The sequence below is a fragment of the Jaculus jaculus genome, chromosome 21 (assembly GCF_020740685.1).
Source record: "Jaculus jaculus isolate mJacJac1 chromosome 21, mJacJac1.mat.Y.cur, whole genome shotgun sequence".
Classification (NCBI taxonomy): Eukaryota; Metazoa; Chordata; class Mammalia; order Rodentia; family Dipodidae; genus Jaculus; species Jaculus jaculus.
Window position 1 is genome coordinate 13,071,892 of NC_059122.1, and position 17,941 is coordinate 13,089,832.

The window sequence follows — 17,941 nt, forward strand, 5'->3', positions numbered from 1 at the left end:
GGAGAGAGAGAATGTGTGCCAGGGCCCCCAGCCAGTGCAAATGAACTCCAGATGCGTGCGCCCCCCTGTGCAGCTGGCTAACATGGGTCCCGGGGAATTGAACCTGGGTCCTTTGGCTTTGCAGGCAAATGCCTTAACTCTAAGCCATCCCTTGGCTCTGCTTTTGCTTATTCCTTTTTTTTTTTTAATGAGGGAGAACAAGAGAGAGAAAATTGGCTCGCCAGGCCCTCCAGCCACTGAAGTCTAACTCCAGACACATGCGCCACGTGGCGCATCCATGACCTTGAGCATGTGCGTCATCTTGTGCATCTGGCTTACGTGGGATCTGGAGAGTCAAACCTGGGTCCTTAAGCTTCACAGGCCTTAACCGCTGAGCCATCTCTCCAGGCCGACAAAGGGTTTTTGGTTACACTCATTAGAGGCGCTCTGCCTCCCAGTTACTCAGAGACCCAGACTCTTGGAGTAGCCAATGTTCTGTCTCGCTGCTGGCTGGGAAGCATCCGGCTAAGAGAGTTGTGGAGAGCCCTTTGCTGGTAGGAAGGAGCCACAGTACCTCTGTTCCCAGCAGACTCGAGGACCCAGGCCCGTTGCCATTCTACCCTTCTGTTGCCCTTCCCCCACATAAGGAAACGGGGTGGGGGGTTACACAGAGGTTAAGCCCTGGTCCACAGCCACCCAACTAGGGTTTGAACCCAGAGTCTGGCCTCTTAGAGAAGGGAGTTCCGACTGCCAACTTTGGGCTCCCCTAAGCCTGGGTTCCAGTCTTGCCTCTACCTGCACTCTGTGCTGCTGGCCTCGGGCAGGTAAACCTGTTCACGTCTCGGGAAATGGGTGGTGGTCACTGCCTCTGGGATCTTTGTGAGAAACTCAGGAATGTCCTTTATCAAACACCTGCGGGTATGCGAAGGGGGGGGCAGTGGAGGCAGTCCCCGGAGGGGCTCGGGACCAAGTGTGTTGTACAGAGTCCTGTGAGGCGGGAGGAGGCGGTTGCAGGGATGGGTGCTCAGCAAATGGCAAGAGCAGCCCTCACCCTGCATCTGAGTGGCTCATTTGTCCTCCCCCCCGTGGGACCCTTCTGTTGGCACTTCTGATGTGTGGGTCCCCGTTCTAGAATTATTTCCGAGATGCCTGGAATATCTTCGACTTTGTCACTGTTCTGGGCAGCATAACGGACATCCTGGTCACTGAGTTTGGGGTAAGTCTCCCGCTGACTGGTCTCTGGGTGACGGGGGGGGGGGGGGGGGGGGAGCGGAGTCCGGTAGAAGCAGGTCCCCCGACAGCCACAGCTGGCCAAGGCCACAGAGGGAAGACCTCAGAGGCAGAGACCAGAGGAAGGAATTCTCTCGCCGGGGGAGGGGGCGGTGTGGGGGTGATCTTGGGGTGCAAGTGCTGTCCCTTAAGGTCACAGCAAAGAGAGAGGGATGTCCACAGGTCAGGGGTAGGGCCAGCGCCGCAGCAGGTGAACTTCCTTGCTTCTTGGGCGGGCGGGGGGGGGGGGGGTGTGGACTTGACGCACCTTATGACTGAAAATGAGACTTCAAAGCGAGGTTAAGGCACTGTGAGAACTGAGACATTTGTGGGCACCCAAAGCTGAGTCTGCTGAGAACCCCCACGCTGAAAGTGGGGTTCCAGAGAGAACCAACGTTAAGTCAGTTCGACTTGAGCTGTCCCCGTGATGGCCAACAGACAGCACCTCCAAGGCCTCAGGAACCCCTCCCCAGCCCCCCGCCCCCCCCCCCGGGACATGCTTCCTTCTCCAGTCCCAGGACATGCCACATACAGGCAAGGCTCACTTCCTCTGGGTCTCAGCCACATGACCCTTCCAGGCAGTCAAGAAGATTCAGGACCCCTGCGTCCCCTTCCACGCGGCCATGCTCCAGGGGGCCTCAGGCTTGGGGACCCATGGGAGACTATGGGGAGGAGATCCTGGGGGCGGGGAGGGAGCAGAAAGGCATCCAGTGTTAATGCTGAGGGCTGGCCCCCTAATAAGAAGGAAAAAAAAAATGAATGAATAACAATGGCTGTTAGCAAGGCTCCACTTGGGGCAATAGTGGCCTGGCGGAGCGCTCTGCGTTCTTTCCCAGCACTTCAGAGAACGTTAGTAACACTAATGGGAGCTGTGCCAAGTGTGTTGTGTAGATCAGGTGGCTTCCTAAACATTCAGGTCTTCTGGCAGTGGGAAACTCTACAAAGACTGAAAGGGCCCTGAGTACAGACACCCCCCCCCCACCAACAGCCGAGAAGAGGGGAAGGCTCAATCCACCCCTGCCCTGCGCCTAGGGAAACAGTGGCCCAAGTCAAGGCTCCCTAGTGGCTAAGGAGCCCCAGGGCATAGAAAGGAAGCTGTCAGCACAGGAAAGATGGCGAGAGGGCCACCCACAGGCGGACTCACTCCTGGGAGCCCCAGCAGGCCCTGGTGTTCCCTGTGACACCCACCCATTCCCAGGTTCATAGCCCTTCTTCTCCTTCTCCTTCTTCTCCTTCCTCTTCCTCTTCCTTCTCCTTCTTCTTCTCCTTCTCCCTCTTCCTTCTCCTTCTCCTTCTTCCTCTTTCTCTTCCTTCTCCTTCTCCTTTTTCTTCTTCTTCTCCTCCTCCTTCCTCTTCCTTCTCCTTCTCCTTTTTCTTCTTCTTCTCCTCCTCCTTCTTCCTCTTCCTTCTCCTTCTTCTCCTTCTTCTTCTTCAATCTCTCTCTCTCCCTCTCTCTCTCTCTCTCTAGCATGGCTAAGGACCTAATAGAACGGGCTCCATTCACTACTGAGCACAAGGCGGCCTTGAGCCGGTGTCCCTTTGGGCCACGAGATTGGGAGTGGCTGACCCGAAATAGTTGGCTAAAAGCTGGTGGCGCACTAAGGAGTCAGAGGTGGGAGGATCGAAGTGAGTTCAAGGCCACCCTGAGATTACAGAGGGAATTCCAGGTCATCCTGGGCTTACCTTACCTTGAAAAAAAAAGAGAGAGAGAGAAGAAAAAGAAGCCGGGTGTGGTGGCGCCCACCTTTCAATCCCAGCACTGGGGAGGCAGAGGTAGGACGCTCGCCGTGAGAAATTTCAGGTCAGTCTGGGCTAGAGTGAGACCCTGCCTGGGAAAACCAAAACGAACAACTAAAGGCGCCATTTGTAAGACATCCATGAGGCCAGAAGACATCCATGAGGCCAGATGCCCACTTCTTGTGGTTCTGGCAAGGCAGGACGGTGGCGCATAGGGGCCAAACTTGTGCCCATTAAGGCCATCGTGAGGCTGGGCTTAGCGGTGCAAAACTTCAATCCCAGCACTCAGGAGGCAGAGGTAGGAGGGTCACTGTGAGTTCAGGGCCACCCTGAGGCTACATGGTGAATTCCAGCTCAGCCTGGACTAGAGTGAGACCCTACCTCAGGAAAACATAAATAAATAAATAAATAAACAAATAAGTAGTAGTCACAGCCCTCCTACCCAACCATTTGGTCTTGGACAATAAGTGTTATCGCTTCTCTTGTAGAGCAGGAATAATAGTTGAAACCAACCTCATCGACTCCTTACGTGATCTCCATTCATGCCAGCATGCAACAGGCACAAATTGGGCGCCTGCTGTATACCGACCACGGTTACAGGCAGATATATAGCAGGGAGGGGGAGCCGTGGCTCATTGCCCGGAGGCCACCAGTGAGGGGCGGGGGCCGGGGGGTGCAGAACGCACACCCAGCTATCAACATGACGTGCTTGGCACAGAGCTCGACAGCGCTCATTATGATTATTGTTACTGCGGCCATAAATACATTCGAGTGTCCGGTTAGATGACCCTGGGTCACCATCGTGTTGAGGGAAGTGGACAGTAGTGGACAGTAACCCCTCCTCCAAGTCAGCACCAGGTCCCAGTAGCACCTGCCTGGGTCCAGGTAAGGCCACCGGCCTCAGAGGCCAGAATCCACCCCCAACCCACCCCCACCACCTCCCCCTGCCAAGCTACGGCACAGGGAGCCACACAGAGCCAGGCAGAGGGGATACATGGCAGTGACCAGCACAGCCTACAGACTTCAGCTGCCACACACATACGCCGAGGAGCCTCCCCCCCCCCAACTGACCAGGGTGATGCGGGCTTGTCCCCCCCCCCAGTACGCGATGGATAATGACTGTGTTTCTTGTCTTGTCTCTTTCCATGCCTGCTGTTTAAACTGTATATTGGCACAACGCCGTCTGAAAAACTCATCCAATCAAAATGCACTATGAAATTCATTTGCTCATCCATGACGTGGTCTGTGTGTCATACACCAATGACTTATCTCCCACCGCCACCCCCACTCCCCGCCCGGGAACTGAAACCCATTGGTTTTTTTTTGGCACGGGTTACAAATCAACCTAAAAAAAAAAAAAATCAAAAACAAAAAAACAAAACAAACAAACAAAAAAAAAACAAAAAACGCTGAATCGCCTCCCCAACCGCCCCCGCCCGCCCGCCCGCCCCCCTCCATCTTCAACATCTGCATCTAGAATCCGGTTGGTGTCCCTTCTTTCTGAAGTGTAAATGCCTTACATTAACTGTGACTGCACTGCACGACACCCCCCCCCCTCGCTTTCCGCGGGACGCCTGCCACCGCACCCCCTTCCTGACCCTCGTCTGTCGGTCTGTCTGTCTGTCTGTCTCCCTCCCCTCACCCGCCCTTTCCCCAAAGCTTCCTGGAAGTCGGGTGGGGGGGGGGGGACTTCTTTGGGGTGGGTTTGTGTCTTTTGTGGAGAAAGAAGTGTGTTTTCCTCTGGGTGAGGATCTCGGGGTGAGATACTCCTCCCAGCTCTGAACCACCTGAGGGCTGGCATCCTCGTGATGGTGGGCTCTGAGTTTGTGGCCAGCCTGGCCTACCTAGCAAGACCCTTCTCAAAAGAAAGAAAAGAAAAAGAAGCCGGCTGTGGTGGCGTGTGCCTTTAATCCCAGCACTCGGGAGGCAGAGGTAGGGTATGGCTGTGAGTTCGAGGCCACCCTGAGACTCCATAGTGAATTCCAGGTCAGCCTCAGAGTGAGACCCTGCCTCGAGAAACCAATAATAATAATAATAATAAAATAGAGAAAGAAAAAAAAAGAAAGAAGCCAGGTGTGGTGGTGCAAACCTTTAATCCCAGCACTAGGGAGGCAGAGGTAGGAAGGAGGATCGCCATGAGTTCAAGGCCAGCCTGAGACTAGAGTGGATTCCAGGTCAGCCTGGGCTAGGGGAAAAAAAAAAAAAAAAAGGAAGCCTGGCGTGGTGGGGCACGCCTTTCATCCCAGCACTCGGGAGCAGAGGTAGGAGGATCACCATGAGTTCGAGGCCACCCTGAGACTCCAGAGTGAATTCCAGGTCCGCCTGGGCGAGAGTGAGACCATAGCTCGAAAAAATAAAAGGAAAAGGAAAAGGAGCAGAGAATTGTCCCCTCCCCACACACAAATACACAGCCCCTCTCTGTCACATCCACCCCATACCCCACCACACCATCTCTCTCCAACCCCAGTCCTTAGTCCCTTGCCCCCCCCCTTGCTTCCTGTGAACCCCCCCCCCACCCCGCCACCCTCCTCCGTGGAGCCCCTCAGATGGCTCTTCGGTGTCATGCCGACAATACACACGTGAGCCCTGCGTGTCACCCTGATGGAGCGACAGGCGAATGCTGTTCCAATAAGCTACGCTGTTGGCCCACTGAGAAGCAGGCGAGAAGACTGGTCGGCCCCGTGAGCCTGAGACTAGCTGTGCTGTGGGAAGGAAGGCTGAGCACTTAGCAAGGTGGACAGGGGACAAGAGAGGTCCTTCGAGGCTCCCCGAGCAACTGGAGCAAAGGTTCTGTGACCAGGAGGAGAGCGAATGACCCGCACGTGACGAAACGTGGGCGCAGCAGAGATCCGAAAAGAGCTTAACCCAGGGCGTGGCGGGCACTGGGGTGAGGGGGATTGGGGCGTTAGCCTAAGCAACGGAGAGCTGGCCAGCTGGGAAGACAGTGCTGATACAGGGTTACATAGGCTCAGATGGGCCCGGCTGAAGGAGGGAACCAGGAACTCCAGCAAGAGGGGCCAAGCCCAGTGACAGGCCACCCCAGCAAGGGGCTCTGTGGGACCTGAGGATGGTCGACCTGGACTCTGGGGATGAGAGGTGGCCCAGGGTGCTGGTTATAGCTGGGATCCGGGAGGTGAAAGTTGAGTGTGAGGAAACAGCTCAGTCAAAAAAAACAGCTATTTCATCCGGGCGTGGTGGCGCACGCCTTTAATCCCAGCCATGGGGAGGCAGAGGTGGGAGGATCGCCGTGAGTTCGAGACCACCCTGAGACTGCAGAGTGAATTCCAGGTCAGCCTGGGCTAGAGTGAGACCCTTAAAAAAAAAAAGAAAAAAGAAAACAGAGAACAGTTGTTTCTTATCCAGGGCAAGTCTGAGGTGTCCTTGGTGGCTCCCCAGAAAAAGTCCATAGGAGTGTGGGGTAAGGACAGGTTCTGGAGTAGGGAGTAGGGTCTACAAGTGGCAGGAATTCTTGGGTGAGTGGTGTCCATGATCCAAAGGCCCCCTGCCCCTGAGCATGTCACTGGAAGAGGGGAGCCACCCTCCCCCCACTACTGCAGGCTCTAGCGAGGAACCCAGAAGTTCCTCTACACTGGGGTGTAGAAAACCAGAAGCTAGGAAGAAAGAACGTCCCTGGAAGTTTGTAAGCGCTCGGAGGGCCCAGGAAGAGATGAAGGGTGGAAGACTCCCACTCCTACCCAGACCCCTCCCTCCTCTACCTTCCTCTCCCTCCTCGTGTGTCCCCTCCCCCCCCTCGGTGGGCTCCACCGAGGGCAGCATGCCCTCTGCACGTGATGTCTTCTGGCTAGACCCTGGCTTCCTCTGCATGTGGCAAGCTCTGCGCCCCACCCCCAGGCTGCTCCTAGGAATCCAACCTCTGCATGTTCAGAGTCCACATGTTATGATCCGTCCCATGGAAGGGATGGCTTGTGCTCTGGGGGTGCAGGGGAGGGGGCTCAGCCACCTGGGCCAGCGTCCCCATCCTCAAGTGGAACTGGGTGGCCAGGCAGCACTGGGAGTCAGGTCGTCAGGGCACAGAGGATGACTTTCTCAAGGGAGACTTTTAGAACAGTCTCACAACGATTGGGGTCCGATCGTATCCCGATGAAGGTTGTCCCCATCCCAGAGAACACGCAGAGGCATTACCAGCAAGGCCTCCTGCCAGGATCAGAAATTGTTTGAATTCCAGTCACTGCCTCTCAGCTCCCAGCCAGAACTTGCCAAGTCCCCACCAAAAAAAAAAAAAAAAAAAAAAAGAGGGCTTTACCATACAACACACGGGGGTGTGGCAATGCCCACCTGTCACCCCAACCGCTCGGGAGGATCAGTGGGGCAGAAGGATCTATAGTTTAAGCACAGCCTGGTCTATCCAGCATAACCCTCTTGCCAGTAAATAAATAAATAATTGTCCAAGTGGGGACGCATTTATAGTCAAGAGGATGCTGTGGTTGTCGAGACAATCCGTACGGGTACCCTGTACCATTTAAGGGGTTAAATCTTGGCCAGTGGCCTGCCTCCTAGACAGGGGCACAGTCTATTCCCTTCTGCCTCCAGCCTGCTGGGTACTGACCAGTGAGAAAGGGCTTCCACTGCTGCTCCGAGCGAGCACAGCCTCGAACTAATAATGTTTTGTGCACCAAACTCATCTCACCAGGGAACCAGAAATCAGGTGTCATTTCTAGAATGAGGAGACCTTAGAAAACCACAGGGCATGTGGCCTTCCTCCAGAGGGAGCCACTAAGAGGCCCAGGGGTGCCAGAAAGCCTGATTGGCAGGCAACTTTCTAGTTTATAAATTTTTACAAAGATAAAATAAAAGCACTGTTCAGAGCCAGCACTCTGGGAGGCAGAAGTAGGAGGATCACTGTGAGTTTGAGGCCAGCCTGGGACTGACTGTTGGAGTGAGTTTCAGGGCAGCCTGGGCTTCAGTGAGGCCCTACCTAAAAAAAATAATAATAATAATAATAATAAATAAAAAACACTGCTCAGGCCCAAGACAGTAGCTTTACTGGCCAAATTGGGTCATTTGTGACTTCTAGCTTCTGGCCCTTCACTTGTCCTCCAAAGCCCCCAGGAGAGTCCAGGGGCCAGGCCCACCATTTCTGCTGGCCTCTCCTCTCGAAGCCTGGGTGGGAGAAAAAGAGGCAGTGACGAATCAGGGGTTTTGAGTTGAGGCAGAGTCCACCCAGGGAGGTCCTTGGGGGGGGACAGGGATATCCCCACCTCCAGCACTGGCCCCTCGGTGGGCTCCTGGGATCTGAGTCCTTCCTGCTTCCCGCAGGCCTGGTCCCCGAGACACCACCCAGCCCCCGGAGCCGAGAAGCCATCCCTGAGAGGGGGGAAGGGCCCATAATGCACCTCCTCCGACTCGGCGGGGCAGCGAGGACTCACCCTGCGGCCGAACAGCCCCAGCTCCCTCCCGTCCTCCCCATTCCCGCTCGCCAAGGGGGTAAGAAAAGATGCTCTTCCGTTTCTCCCCATTGGCTCCAGCCGCTGCTCCTCTTGGCCGTGGGGTGAGGTCAGGGCGGGCAGGAGCCGGGTGGGCAGCTCGGCAGGGCAGGGCAGGGTGCTCAGGGAGTCCCCGTGACAGATGCATTTGTGGCCCGGAGCGTAACATGCCCTCGGACTACCCCCTCCCCTCCCCCCCTCGCTCACGTCCACCAGGCCTGCGCGTGCTGTCCCCCCCTCCCCGCCCGCCCCCCACCCCGCCGTGTCTGTGCACCCACACTTGCGATGGGTCCCCGCAACTTGACCTGCTCGAGTGTCCTTCCGTCTCAGTGCATTTGGTTGTTGGTAGAAACAAACAAACAAACAAACAAAATCTCGATTTTTTTTTTCCTTTTTCTTTCCTGATTGGACGATTCAGATATATTTTTCTTTTCCCTGTTCTTTTGGTATTTCTTTCCCACCCCCCCCCCACCCTCCGTATAGCCTTTCTCCCTCTTTTCCATTTCTTCCTTTTCCCCCCCTTTGCAGGGGGGTGGGGGAATGGCAGGGAAGGTTTCTGTTTTTGAGTTGATGTCTCGTACCTCCTTCCCCTTCCTTCCTTCCCACCCCCCTGCATTAATGGTGCTTTCTTTCCCTCCTTTTTTGGGGTCTGGCTTGCTTTTTTTCCTGTTGGTTGGCTTCGTGTTGGGGAGGGGGGGGTGTTGGCTCTGTGAGCCATGACAGCACTGAGCCTCTCAGCGTGGGTGGGTTGTCACCCCTCTTCTCCATCTCCCCAGAACAACTTCATCAACCTGAGCTTTCTACGCCTCTTCCGGGCTGCCCGGCTCATCAAACTCCTAAGGCAGGGCTACACCATCCGCATCCTCCTGTGGACCTTCGTGCAGTCCTTCAAGGTGAGCCGGGGCCCCTGCCCCTTCCGCTGGTCCACTGGTTCGAGGCCAAGGAGGAGCGCAGGTGCCACGCGCCCTGGGGAGCCTTTGCTAAGCCTCCTTATATCCATTAGACTCTCTCATCTAACTTACTGCCCCCAGCTGTCTTCAGAGCTCTGAAGGCCTCGGCCCAGAGCCCCACAGGTGTCCGCCAGCCCGGGCAGGACTCGGGCTCTGCATGTGGCCACCAGAGCCTGGCGCGGGAGGGGTGGGGGTGGATCTCCGAGACCAGGTCCCTGAAACCGGCCTCGCTGCCTTCCTTCCCGCCAGGCCCTGCCGTATGTCTGTCTGCTCATAGCCATGCTCTTCTTCATTTATGCCATCATCGGGATGCAGGTAAGCACACACCCCTGAGGAGCCGGACGCCCGGGCAGCCGCCCATGCTATCTGGGCTTCCCTGGGGGCCGCGGCCTGCTCCACCCGCCCATGGTCACCCTCCGGTTTCCCAGGTGTTTGGCAACATCGGCATAGACGTGGAGGACGAGGACAGCGAGGAGGAGGAGTTCCAGATCACCGAGCACAATAATTTCCGCACCTTCTTTCAGGCCCTGATGCTTCTCTTCCGGTGGGTGACGGGAGGCATGGCCTCCCGCTGTTTGTTCAGGATGGGAGGCAGCCATCTTCTTGGTTCCTACGCTTTAGTTCTTCTCTTCCAGTTAGGGTCAGTTTTGCCCTTCTCAGTGAGGATGTACCCTCTTCCTTTCTGTACCCGTGAGCATCTCTTCTGCTTTGGGGTGTGGTCTTCTAGAATCTTCTGGTGGGGGGGGGGGGTATGCCTGAATCACTTCAGTGCCCAGAGCTCATCCTTCTTTGCCGGTGAGGTTTGGGATGTGTATGTAGGGAAGCGTGGATCCTGAACAGGGTATGAGGTTAAAAAAAAAAAAAAAAAAAACCTGGATCACAAATATACAAGTCATTCTCCCAGGCCAGGCATGGTGGTGCACACCTTTAATCTCAGCACTCCGGAGGCAGAGGTAGGAGGGTCGCCATGAGTTCGAGGCCACCTGAGACTACATAGTGAATTCCAGGTCAGCTGGGGCTAGAGTGTGACCCTGCCTTGAAAAGTAAATGATCCGAGCATGGTGGCGCATGCCTTTAATCCCAGCACTCAGGAGGCAGAGGCAGGAGGATTGCTGTGAGGTGGAGGCCACCCTGAGAATACATAGTGAATTCCAGGCCGGCCTGGGCTAGTAAAAGACCCTACCTTAAAAAAAAAAGAAAGAAAAAGAAAAGGAAAAAAAAGAAAGAATTTTTTTTTAAAGAAGGAATGGGGCTAGAAAGATGGCTTAGCAGTTAAGCACTTGGCTGTTAAGCCTAAGGACCCAGGTTCGAGGCTCGGTTCCCCAGGACCCACGTTAGCCAGATGCACAAGGGGGCGCATGCGTCTGGAGTTCATTTGCAGTGGCTGGAGGCCCTGGTGCACCCATTCTCTCTCTCTCTCCCTCTCCCTCTTTCTTTGTCTGTCACTCTCAAATGAATAAAAATAACAATAAAAATTTCTATTATAAAAAGAAGGAATGGAGCCAGGCGTGGTGGCGCACGCCTTTAATCCCAGCACTCGGGAGGCAGAGGTAGGAGGATTGCCATGAGTTCGAGGCCACCCTGAGACTAGATAGTGATTTCCAGGTAAGCCTGAGCTAGAGTGAGACCCTACCTCAAAAAAAGCAAAAAATAAAATAGAATAAAGAAAGAAAGAAGGAAAGCCAGATGTGGTGGCACACTGTAATCCCAGCTCTCAGGAAAAGCCAAATGTGATGGCACACACTGTAATCCCAGCTCTCAGCTCTCAGAAGAAGCCACATGTGGTGGCATACGCTGTAATCCCAGCTCTCAGGAGAAGTCAGATGTGGTGGCAAACACTGTACTCTCATCACTCAGAAACCAGATGTGGTGGCACGTGCTGTAATCCCATCATTCGGAAGCCAGATGTGGCGGCACATGCTGTAATCCCAGCTCTCCGGAGAAGACAGATGTGGCAGCACACGCTGTAATCCCAGCTCTCAGGAGAAGCCAGATGTGGCGGCACACGCTGTAATCCCAGCTCTCCAGAGAAGCCAGATGTGGCGGCACATGCTGTAATCCCAGCTTTCAAGAGAAGCCAAATGTACCCAGCTATAGCACTCCTAGGCATATATCCTAAGGACTCATCTCATTTCCTTAGAAGTACGTGCTTAACCATGTTTATTGCTGCTCAATTTATAATAGCTGGGAAATGGAACCAGCCTAGATGTCCCTCAACTGATGAGTGGATAATGAAGATGTGGCACATTTATACAATGGAGTTCTACTCAACGGTAAAGAAAAATGAAGTTATGAAATTTGCAGCAAAATGGATGGATCTGGAAAGGACTATACTAAGTGAGGTAACCCAGGCTCAGAAAGCCAAGCGCTGCATGTTCTCTCTCATATGTGGATCCTAGCTATGGATGATTGGACTTCTGTGTGAGAAGGAAAAAACTCAGTAGCAAAGGCCAGTAAGTTAAAAAGGAGATACAAAGGGAAGAGAAAGGAAGGGAAGAGGGTACTTAATAGGTTGGTCTTGTATATGTAAGTAGAAGAATAGATTAACGGGGGTGAAAAGGCCCAAAGTGAGGTCAGGGGAGGAGATTGAGTAAAGGAAAGGTGGAGGGAGGGCTAATCAAAATCTAAGAGTATATAAATACATCATATGGAATCCTCTGGTATTGGACAATGAAACACTCAGGAGCCATAGATCATTGCTAGAAAATTTTCAGTGCCAGGGAATGGGATACATTCCAGGGAGTTGTTGGCCAGGGAGGTCCCTGATGCCCCCAAAACATTATAGACCATGGCCAAGGCCCTTGGTTTTCCACAAGGAATTGATGGTAAGACCCTATTGCTGAAGACTCCACATACTTGGGCTGCAAGGCCACTGAGAAATTCTGCTGGAACTGAGCTGATAACCTTGTCCATGTAGACCAGCTGACAGAAAGCTGGAAGAAGCCATTCTGCATGCAGTTCAATGGGAGAAAGAGATACCACCAGTGAAGATACTCAACAGTGGACACTGCAAGCCTTATAATTGGTCAGCCAGGCCAAATGAGCCAACAGGTGCAATAGTGGCATGTCTGTCATGGTGGAAACCAACTGCCCTCCAATTGAACTAGTGGCCCACTCCAAGGGAGAGAATGCATCCCTGATACTGAAAACTTAAAAAGGGTAGCCATGAGCCGTAGTGTTTCAACATCTGCTGATGTCTGAAAAATTTATATACTATGCTTATCAAACTGCCCAGTAAGCACATCTCTTAATATTCATACCCTCATATTAATGGTACTCTCACTTTGAGTAGAGAATCTTCTCTTTTCAGATGGCAGCGACTTTGGGATGACTCAGAAGGTATCATGGTGCTGGAAAGAAGTGACCAGAGTGCTCAGTACCGTAATATCTCTATCAAACCTTCCAAGGCTCAGGGTCTAATGTGGAAGAGGTGGCGGAAAGAATTTAAGAGCCAAAGGAAGGGTAGGACTCCTTACAACGTGCTCCCTCCAGACATAAAATGGCCTGGATATCCATGACCTCATAGTTCCTGACACTACCTACACAAGACCATCATAAAAGGAGGGAAAGATCATGACATCAAAATAAAAGAGAGACTGATTGAGATGGGGAGGAGATATGATGGAGAATGGAATTTCAAAGGTGAAAAGGGGGAGGGAGGGTATTACCATGGGATATTTTTTATAATCATGGAAAATATGTTTAAAAATTGAGAAAAAATAAAATAAAAAAAGAGAAGCCAGATGTGGCGGCACACGCTGTAATCCCAGATCTCAGGAGAAGACAGATGTGGTGGCGCACGCTGTAATCCCAGCTCTCAGGAGAAGACAGATGTGACACTGTAATCCCAGCTCTCCAGAGAAACCAGATGTGGCGGCACATGCTGAAATCCCAGCCCTCCGGAGAAGCCAGATGTGGCGGCACACGCTGTAATCCCAGCTCTCAGGAGAAGCCAGATGTGGCGGCACACGCTGTAATCCCAGCTCTCAGGAGAAGCCAGATGTGGCGGCGCACGCTGTAATCCCAGCTCTCAGGAGAAGACAGATGTGACACTGTAATCCCAGCTCTCCAGAGAAACCAGATGTGGCGGCACACGCTGAAATCCCAGCCCTCCGGAGAAGCCAGATGTGGCGGCACACGCTGTAATCCCAGCTCTCAGGAGAAGCCAGATGTGGCGGCGCACGCTGTAATCCCAGCTCTCAGGAGAAGCCAGATGTGGCGGCGCATGCTGTAATCCCATCTCTGGAGAAGCCAGATGTGGCGGCACACGCTGTAATCCCAGCGTTTAGGGGAAACAGATATGGTGGCTCACGCTGTAATCCCATCACTCAAGAGGCTGAGGCAATCCTGGGATATACAGTGATGCCCTGTGTGCATGCATGAGAGAGACAGGCAGACTGACAGAAGGACATGTGGCTATCTTCAGAAGTACATTCAGGCCCTGTGGCAGGTGCAGGGTTGATATATTCAAGGCAACAAGGTGCCCCAACCTGCCTGGAGGGATAGATAACCCAGAGAAAAAGTACCAAAAGATGGGATACCTGTCCAGAGGAAAGCTTTTTTAAAAAATATTTTTTAATTTTTTTTGTTTATTTTATTGATTTATTTGGGAGCTACAGACAGACAGAGAGAGGGAGAGAATGGGCCCACCAGGGCTTCCAGCCACTGCAAACGAACTCCAGACGCGTGCGCCCCCTTGTGCCTCTGGCTAATGTGGGTCCTGGGGAATCAAGCCTCCAACCTGGGTCCTTAGGCTTCACAGGCAAGCGCTTAACCGCTAAACCATCCCAAATACATTTTATTTTTATTCATTCATTTGACAGAGAAAGAGGTGGCAGAGAGAGTGGGTGCGCCAGGGCCTCCAGCTGCTGCAAATGAACTCCAGACACATGTGCCTCTGTGCACCTGGCTGATGTGGGTCCCGGGGAATCGACCCTGGGATCCTTTGGCTTTGTAGGCAAATGCTAAGCCATCTCCAGCCCCAGAGGAAAGCTTTTTCTTTTTTCTTTTTCTTTTTTTTTTTTTTTTTTTTTTTGAGGTAGGGTCTCACTCTGGTCCAGGCTGACCTGGAATTAACTCTGTAGTCTCAGGGTGGCCTTGAACTCACAGAGATCCTCCTACCTCTGCCTCCCGAGTGCTGGGATTAAAGGCGTGCGCCACCACGCCCGGCTCAGAGGAAAGCTTTTTAAACCACGCAGGTGTCCTGAGACCTCCACCACCAAACTTCAGCTCCACCCCAAAGTCAGCAAGCCTCCACCGCCCTGAGGGATTGTTAGTGCAAGGCAAGGAGGGTACACTTGCTCTCTGGACCAAGCACAGTCCAGCTGGGACTCTTAACTGCTGCCTGGCCAGCCCGGCGCCCAGCGCTCTCCTTGCGTGGGGAGGCGATGTTACCTAGCTGGGGCTGGTGCCCAAGTCACTCATTCCCCACCCCACCCCCCGTCCTCCCCAGGAGCGCCACGGGGGAAGCGTGGCACAACATCATGCTGTCCTGCCTCAGTGGGAAGCCGTGCGATAAGAACTCGGGGATCCTCACTGCTGACTGTGGCAACGAGTTTGCTTATTTCTATTTTGTTTCCTTCATATTCCTCTGCTCCTTTCTGGTGAGTCTGTGCACCTGGAGGTCACTGCCCTCAGACCTAGCTCCAACTCAGAGTGACCTTGCTAGAATGTGAGTGAAGACAAAAAAAAAAAAAAAAAAACCTTAACTCTCTCGGGGTCTACCCTGGGCCAGCCTGATAGTGACAGACTGTCACTCCTGTGGCAACATTCGGGTCTGGACGCTTACCCTGTGCGCTGTAGAGTTTAGCGTCCCTGCTTCCACACACACACACAAGGTCACTCCCCGACACATAATGCCCAGTGCCCCCCCTTCCCCGAGGAGGGCCAGAATCTCTCCCCCCCCCCCCACTGGAATTGGAGACCCTGGGGCTAAAGAGATGGCTTGGTGGTCAAGGCACTTGACTGAAAAGCCAAAGGAGCCAGGTTCAATTCCCCCACGAGCCAGACCCAGTGAGAACTTGACTTTGACTTTGGCAGGGGCGGGGTTGGAGTTGTGGGGGCGGAATTCAGGACCCCTTGCCTTGGCCCCATGTTACACAGCTCCCCCATCTCCGACTCGTCTCTCTTCTGTCTGGGACGTTGCCTCTTCCTCCCTCCTCTTCCTCCCTCGGTCCATCTGTCTCTTGCCCGCTGCTCCCCCATCGCCTCTGGCTCCTGCGCCTTGGGGCCTCCTTACATATATGAGTGAATGTCTTTCTTGTCTGCCTCCCCCTCCCCCTGGGCTGTGGGGTCTCTCCGCCCCTCCCCCAAACCGCCCACTCCGCCCCCCTCCCCCAGATGCTGAACCTTTTCGTTGCCGTCATCATGGATAACTTCGAATACCTCACCCGGGACTCCTCCATCCTGGGCCCCCACCACCTGGACGAGTACGTGCGCGTCTGGGCCGAGTACGACCCTGCCGCTTGGTAAGGAGGCGCTTCTCACTCCGTGGCCGCATCTCCCACCTTCCCCCCCCGCCCCCCCCCCCCGGGAGCTGAGACGTGAGCCGGGTCAGGTCCTGGACACGGGCATTGAGTGAGTCTCAGGACTTTCAGCAAGGACCTTGCAGGGGTGGGTCCAGAAGACCCTCAGGTACAGGACTCCACGTTGAGTGCACGCCACCCCTACCCAAATCCTACACTTTCCAGGAAGAGGGTGGGGCCCCCACGAGTCCCACTACCTCTCGGGGTGGTGAGGGCCTCCAGGAGGTAACACAGGTCAACAGGAACCCAGAGCTCTGGCCTCAGTTTGCATGGGAGCGTGGGAAGGCTGGGGGGTGGGGGGAGGGGGCTGGCTGCAGTATCAGAGTGACAGAAGCCAGTTCAAAGTTGAGAGCGTGCTGGCGCGCACCCTAAATCCAGCATTCGGAAGGCCGAGGCTGGAAGGTCAGAAGTACAAAGCCAGCCTCAGCTACAAGAGATCCTGTCTCAAAACAAAACAAGCTAGCCGGACGTGGTGGCGCACACCTTTCATCCCAGCACTCAGGAGGCAGAGGTAGGAGGATCTCCATGAGTTCAAGGCCACCCTGGGACTACAGAGTGAATTCCAGGTCAGCCTGGGCTACAGTGAAACCCTACCTCCAAAAAAAAAGAAAGAAAGAAAGAAGGAAGGAAGGAAGGAAGGAAGGAAGGAAGGAAGGAAGGAAGGAAGGAAGGAAGGAAGGAAGGAAGGAAGGGAGGGAAAAGAAAGAAAGAAAGGAAAGCTTATAGCTTAGTTAGGAATGGTAGAGAACACCCAGCACTCAGAAGGCTGAGGCCAATCTCAGCTACATGACACCCATCTCAAAAAACAGGGCTGGAGAGATGGTTTAGTGATTAAGGCGCTTGTCTGCAAAGCCAAAGGACCTCAGTTCAATTCCCCAGAGCCCACGTGAGCCAGATGCACAAGGGGCACGTGTGTCTGCAGTTCGTTTGCAGTAGCTGGAGGCCCTGGAGCACCCATTCTCTCTCCCTCTCTCTCTGCCTCTTCCCCTCTCTCAAATAAATAATAAATAAAATTTAAAAAGATTTTAAAAAGCACACAGCAAGATGCCTTGTTAGTTAAAGAATAAACTAGTTGCCGGGCGTGGTGGCGCACGCCTTAATCCCGGCACTCGGGAGGCAGAGGTAGGAGGATCACCATGAGTTCGAGGCCACCCTGAGACTACAGAGTTAATTCCAGGTCAGCCTGGACCAGAGTGAGACCCTACCTTGAAAAACAAAAAAAAAAAAAAAAAAGAATAAACTAGTTTTTTAAAAAAGCATAAAAAGAAACCTTACACTAAATGTGGTGGCTCACACCTGTAATCCCAGTACTCAGGTGACTGAGGTAGGAGGATGGTCATGAGTTCCAGGTCAGCCTGGGCTAAAGTGAAACCCTACATCCAAACAAAGCCAGACGTGGCGGTGCACGCCTTTAATCCCAGCAACTCGGGGAGGCAGAGGCAGGAGGATCGCTGTGAGTTCAAGGCCACCCTGAGACTACAGAGTGAATTCCAGGTCAGTCTGGACTAGAGCGAGACCCTACCTTGAAAAAAAAAAAAAAACAAAGAAATAATTTAAAAAGCAGCTTACAGTATAGCTAGGTGTTATGGCATACACCTGTCATTGCAGCACTCAGAAAGCTGAGGCAGGAGGATCATCAATTTGAGATCATCCTGAGTTTAGCGAGACCCTGTCTCAAATAAAAACTGAGGACTGTAACTCAATGGGAGAAAACTTGCCTAGCATATGTAAGGTCCTGGACTTCATTCCCAGGACCTCAGAGGGGAAAAAAAAAACTCAGGGCCGATGATGTGTCTGTGTTGGCAGCGTGCATCCTAGCATGTGTAAGGCCCGGGGTTCTATCTGCATAAATATAAAACATCTGCATGTCTGTAACACCAGCGCACATCAGGCGTGGTGGCGCACGCCTTTAATCCCAGCACTTGAGAGGCAGAGGTAGGAGGATCGCCATGAGTTCGAGGACAGCCTGAGACTACAGAGTGAATTCCTAGTCAGCCTGAGCTAGTGTGAGACCCTATCTCAAAATAATAATAATAAT

General features: G+C 53.5%; 1 protein-coding gene across 1 annotated transcript in view; it reads left to right on the plus strand.

The window, feature by feature from the left end:
• Cacna1a (calcium voltage-gated channel subunit alpha1 A) overlaps positions 1-17,941 on the plus strand; it is a 256,875-nt gene that overhangs the window by 202,075 nt on the left and 36,859 nt on the right. The window contains 7 exon segments of the mRNA XM_045139418.1: positions 1,112-1,195; positions 4,463-4,468; positions 9,206-9,322; positions 9,629-9,694; positions 9,808-9,923; positions 14,832-14,982; positions 15,719-15,846. Of these exon segments, the coding sequence (XP_044995353.1) occupies positions 1,112-1,195; positions 4,463-4,468; positions 9,206-9,322; positions 9,629-9,694; positions 9,808-9,923; positions 14,832-14,982; positions 15,719-15,846 (668 nt within the window).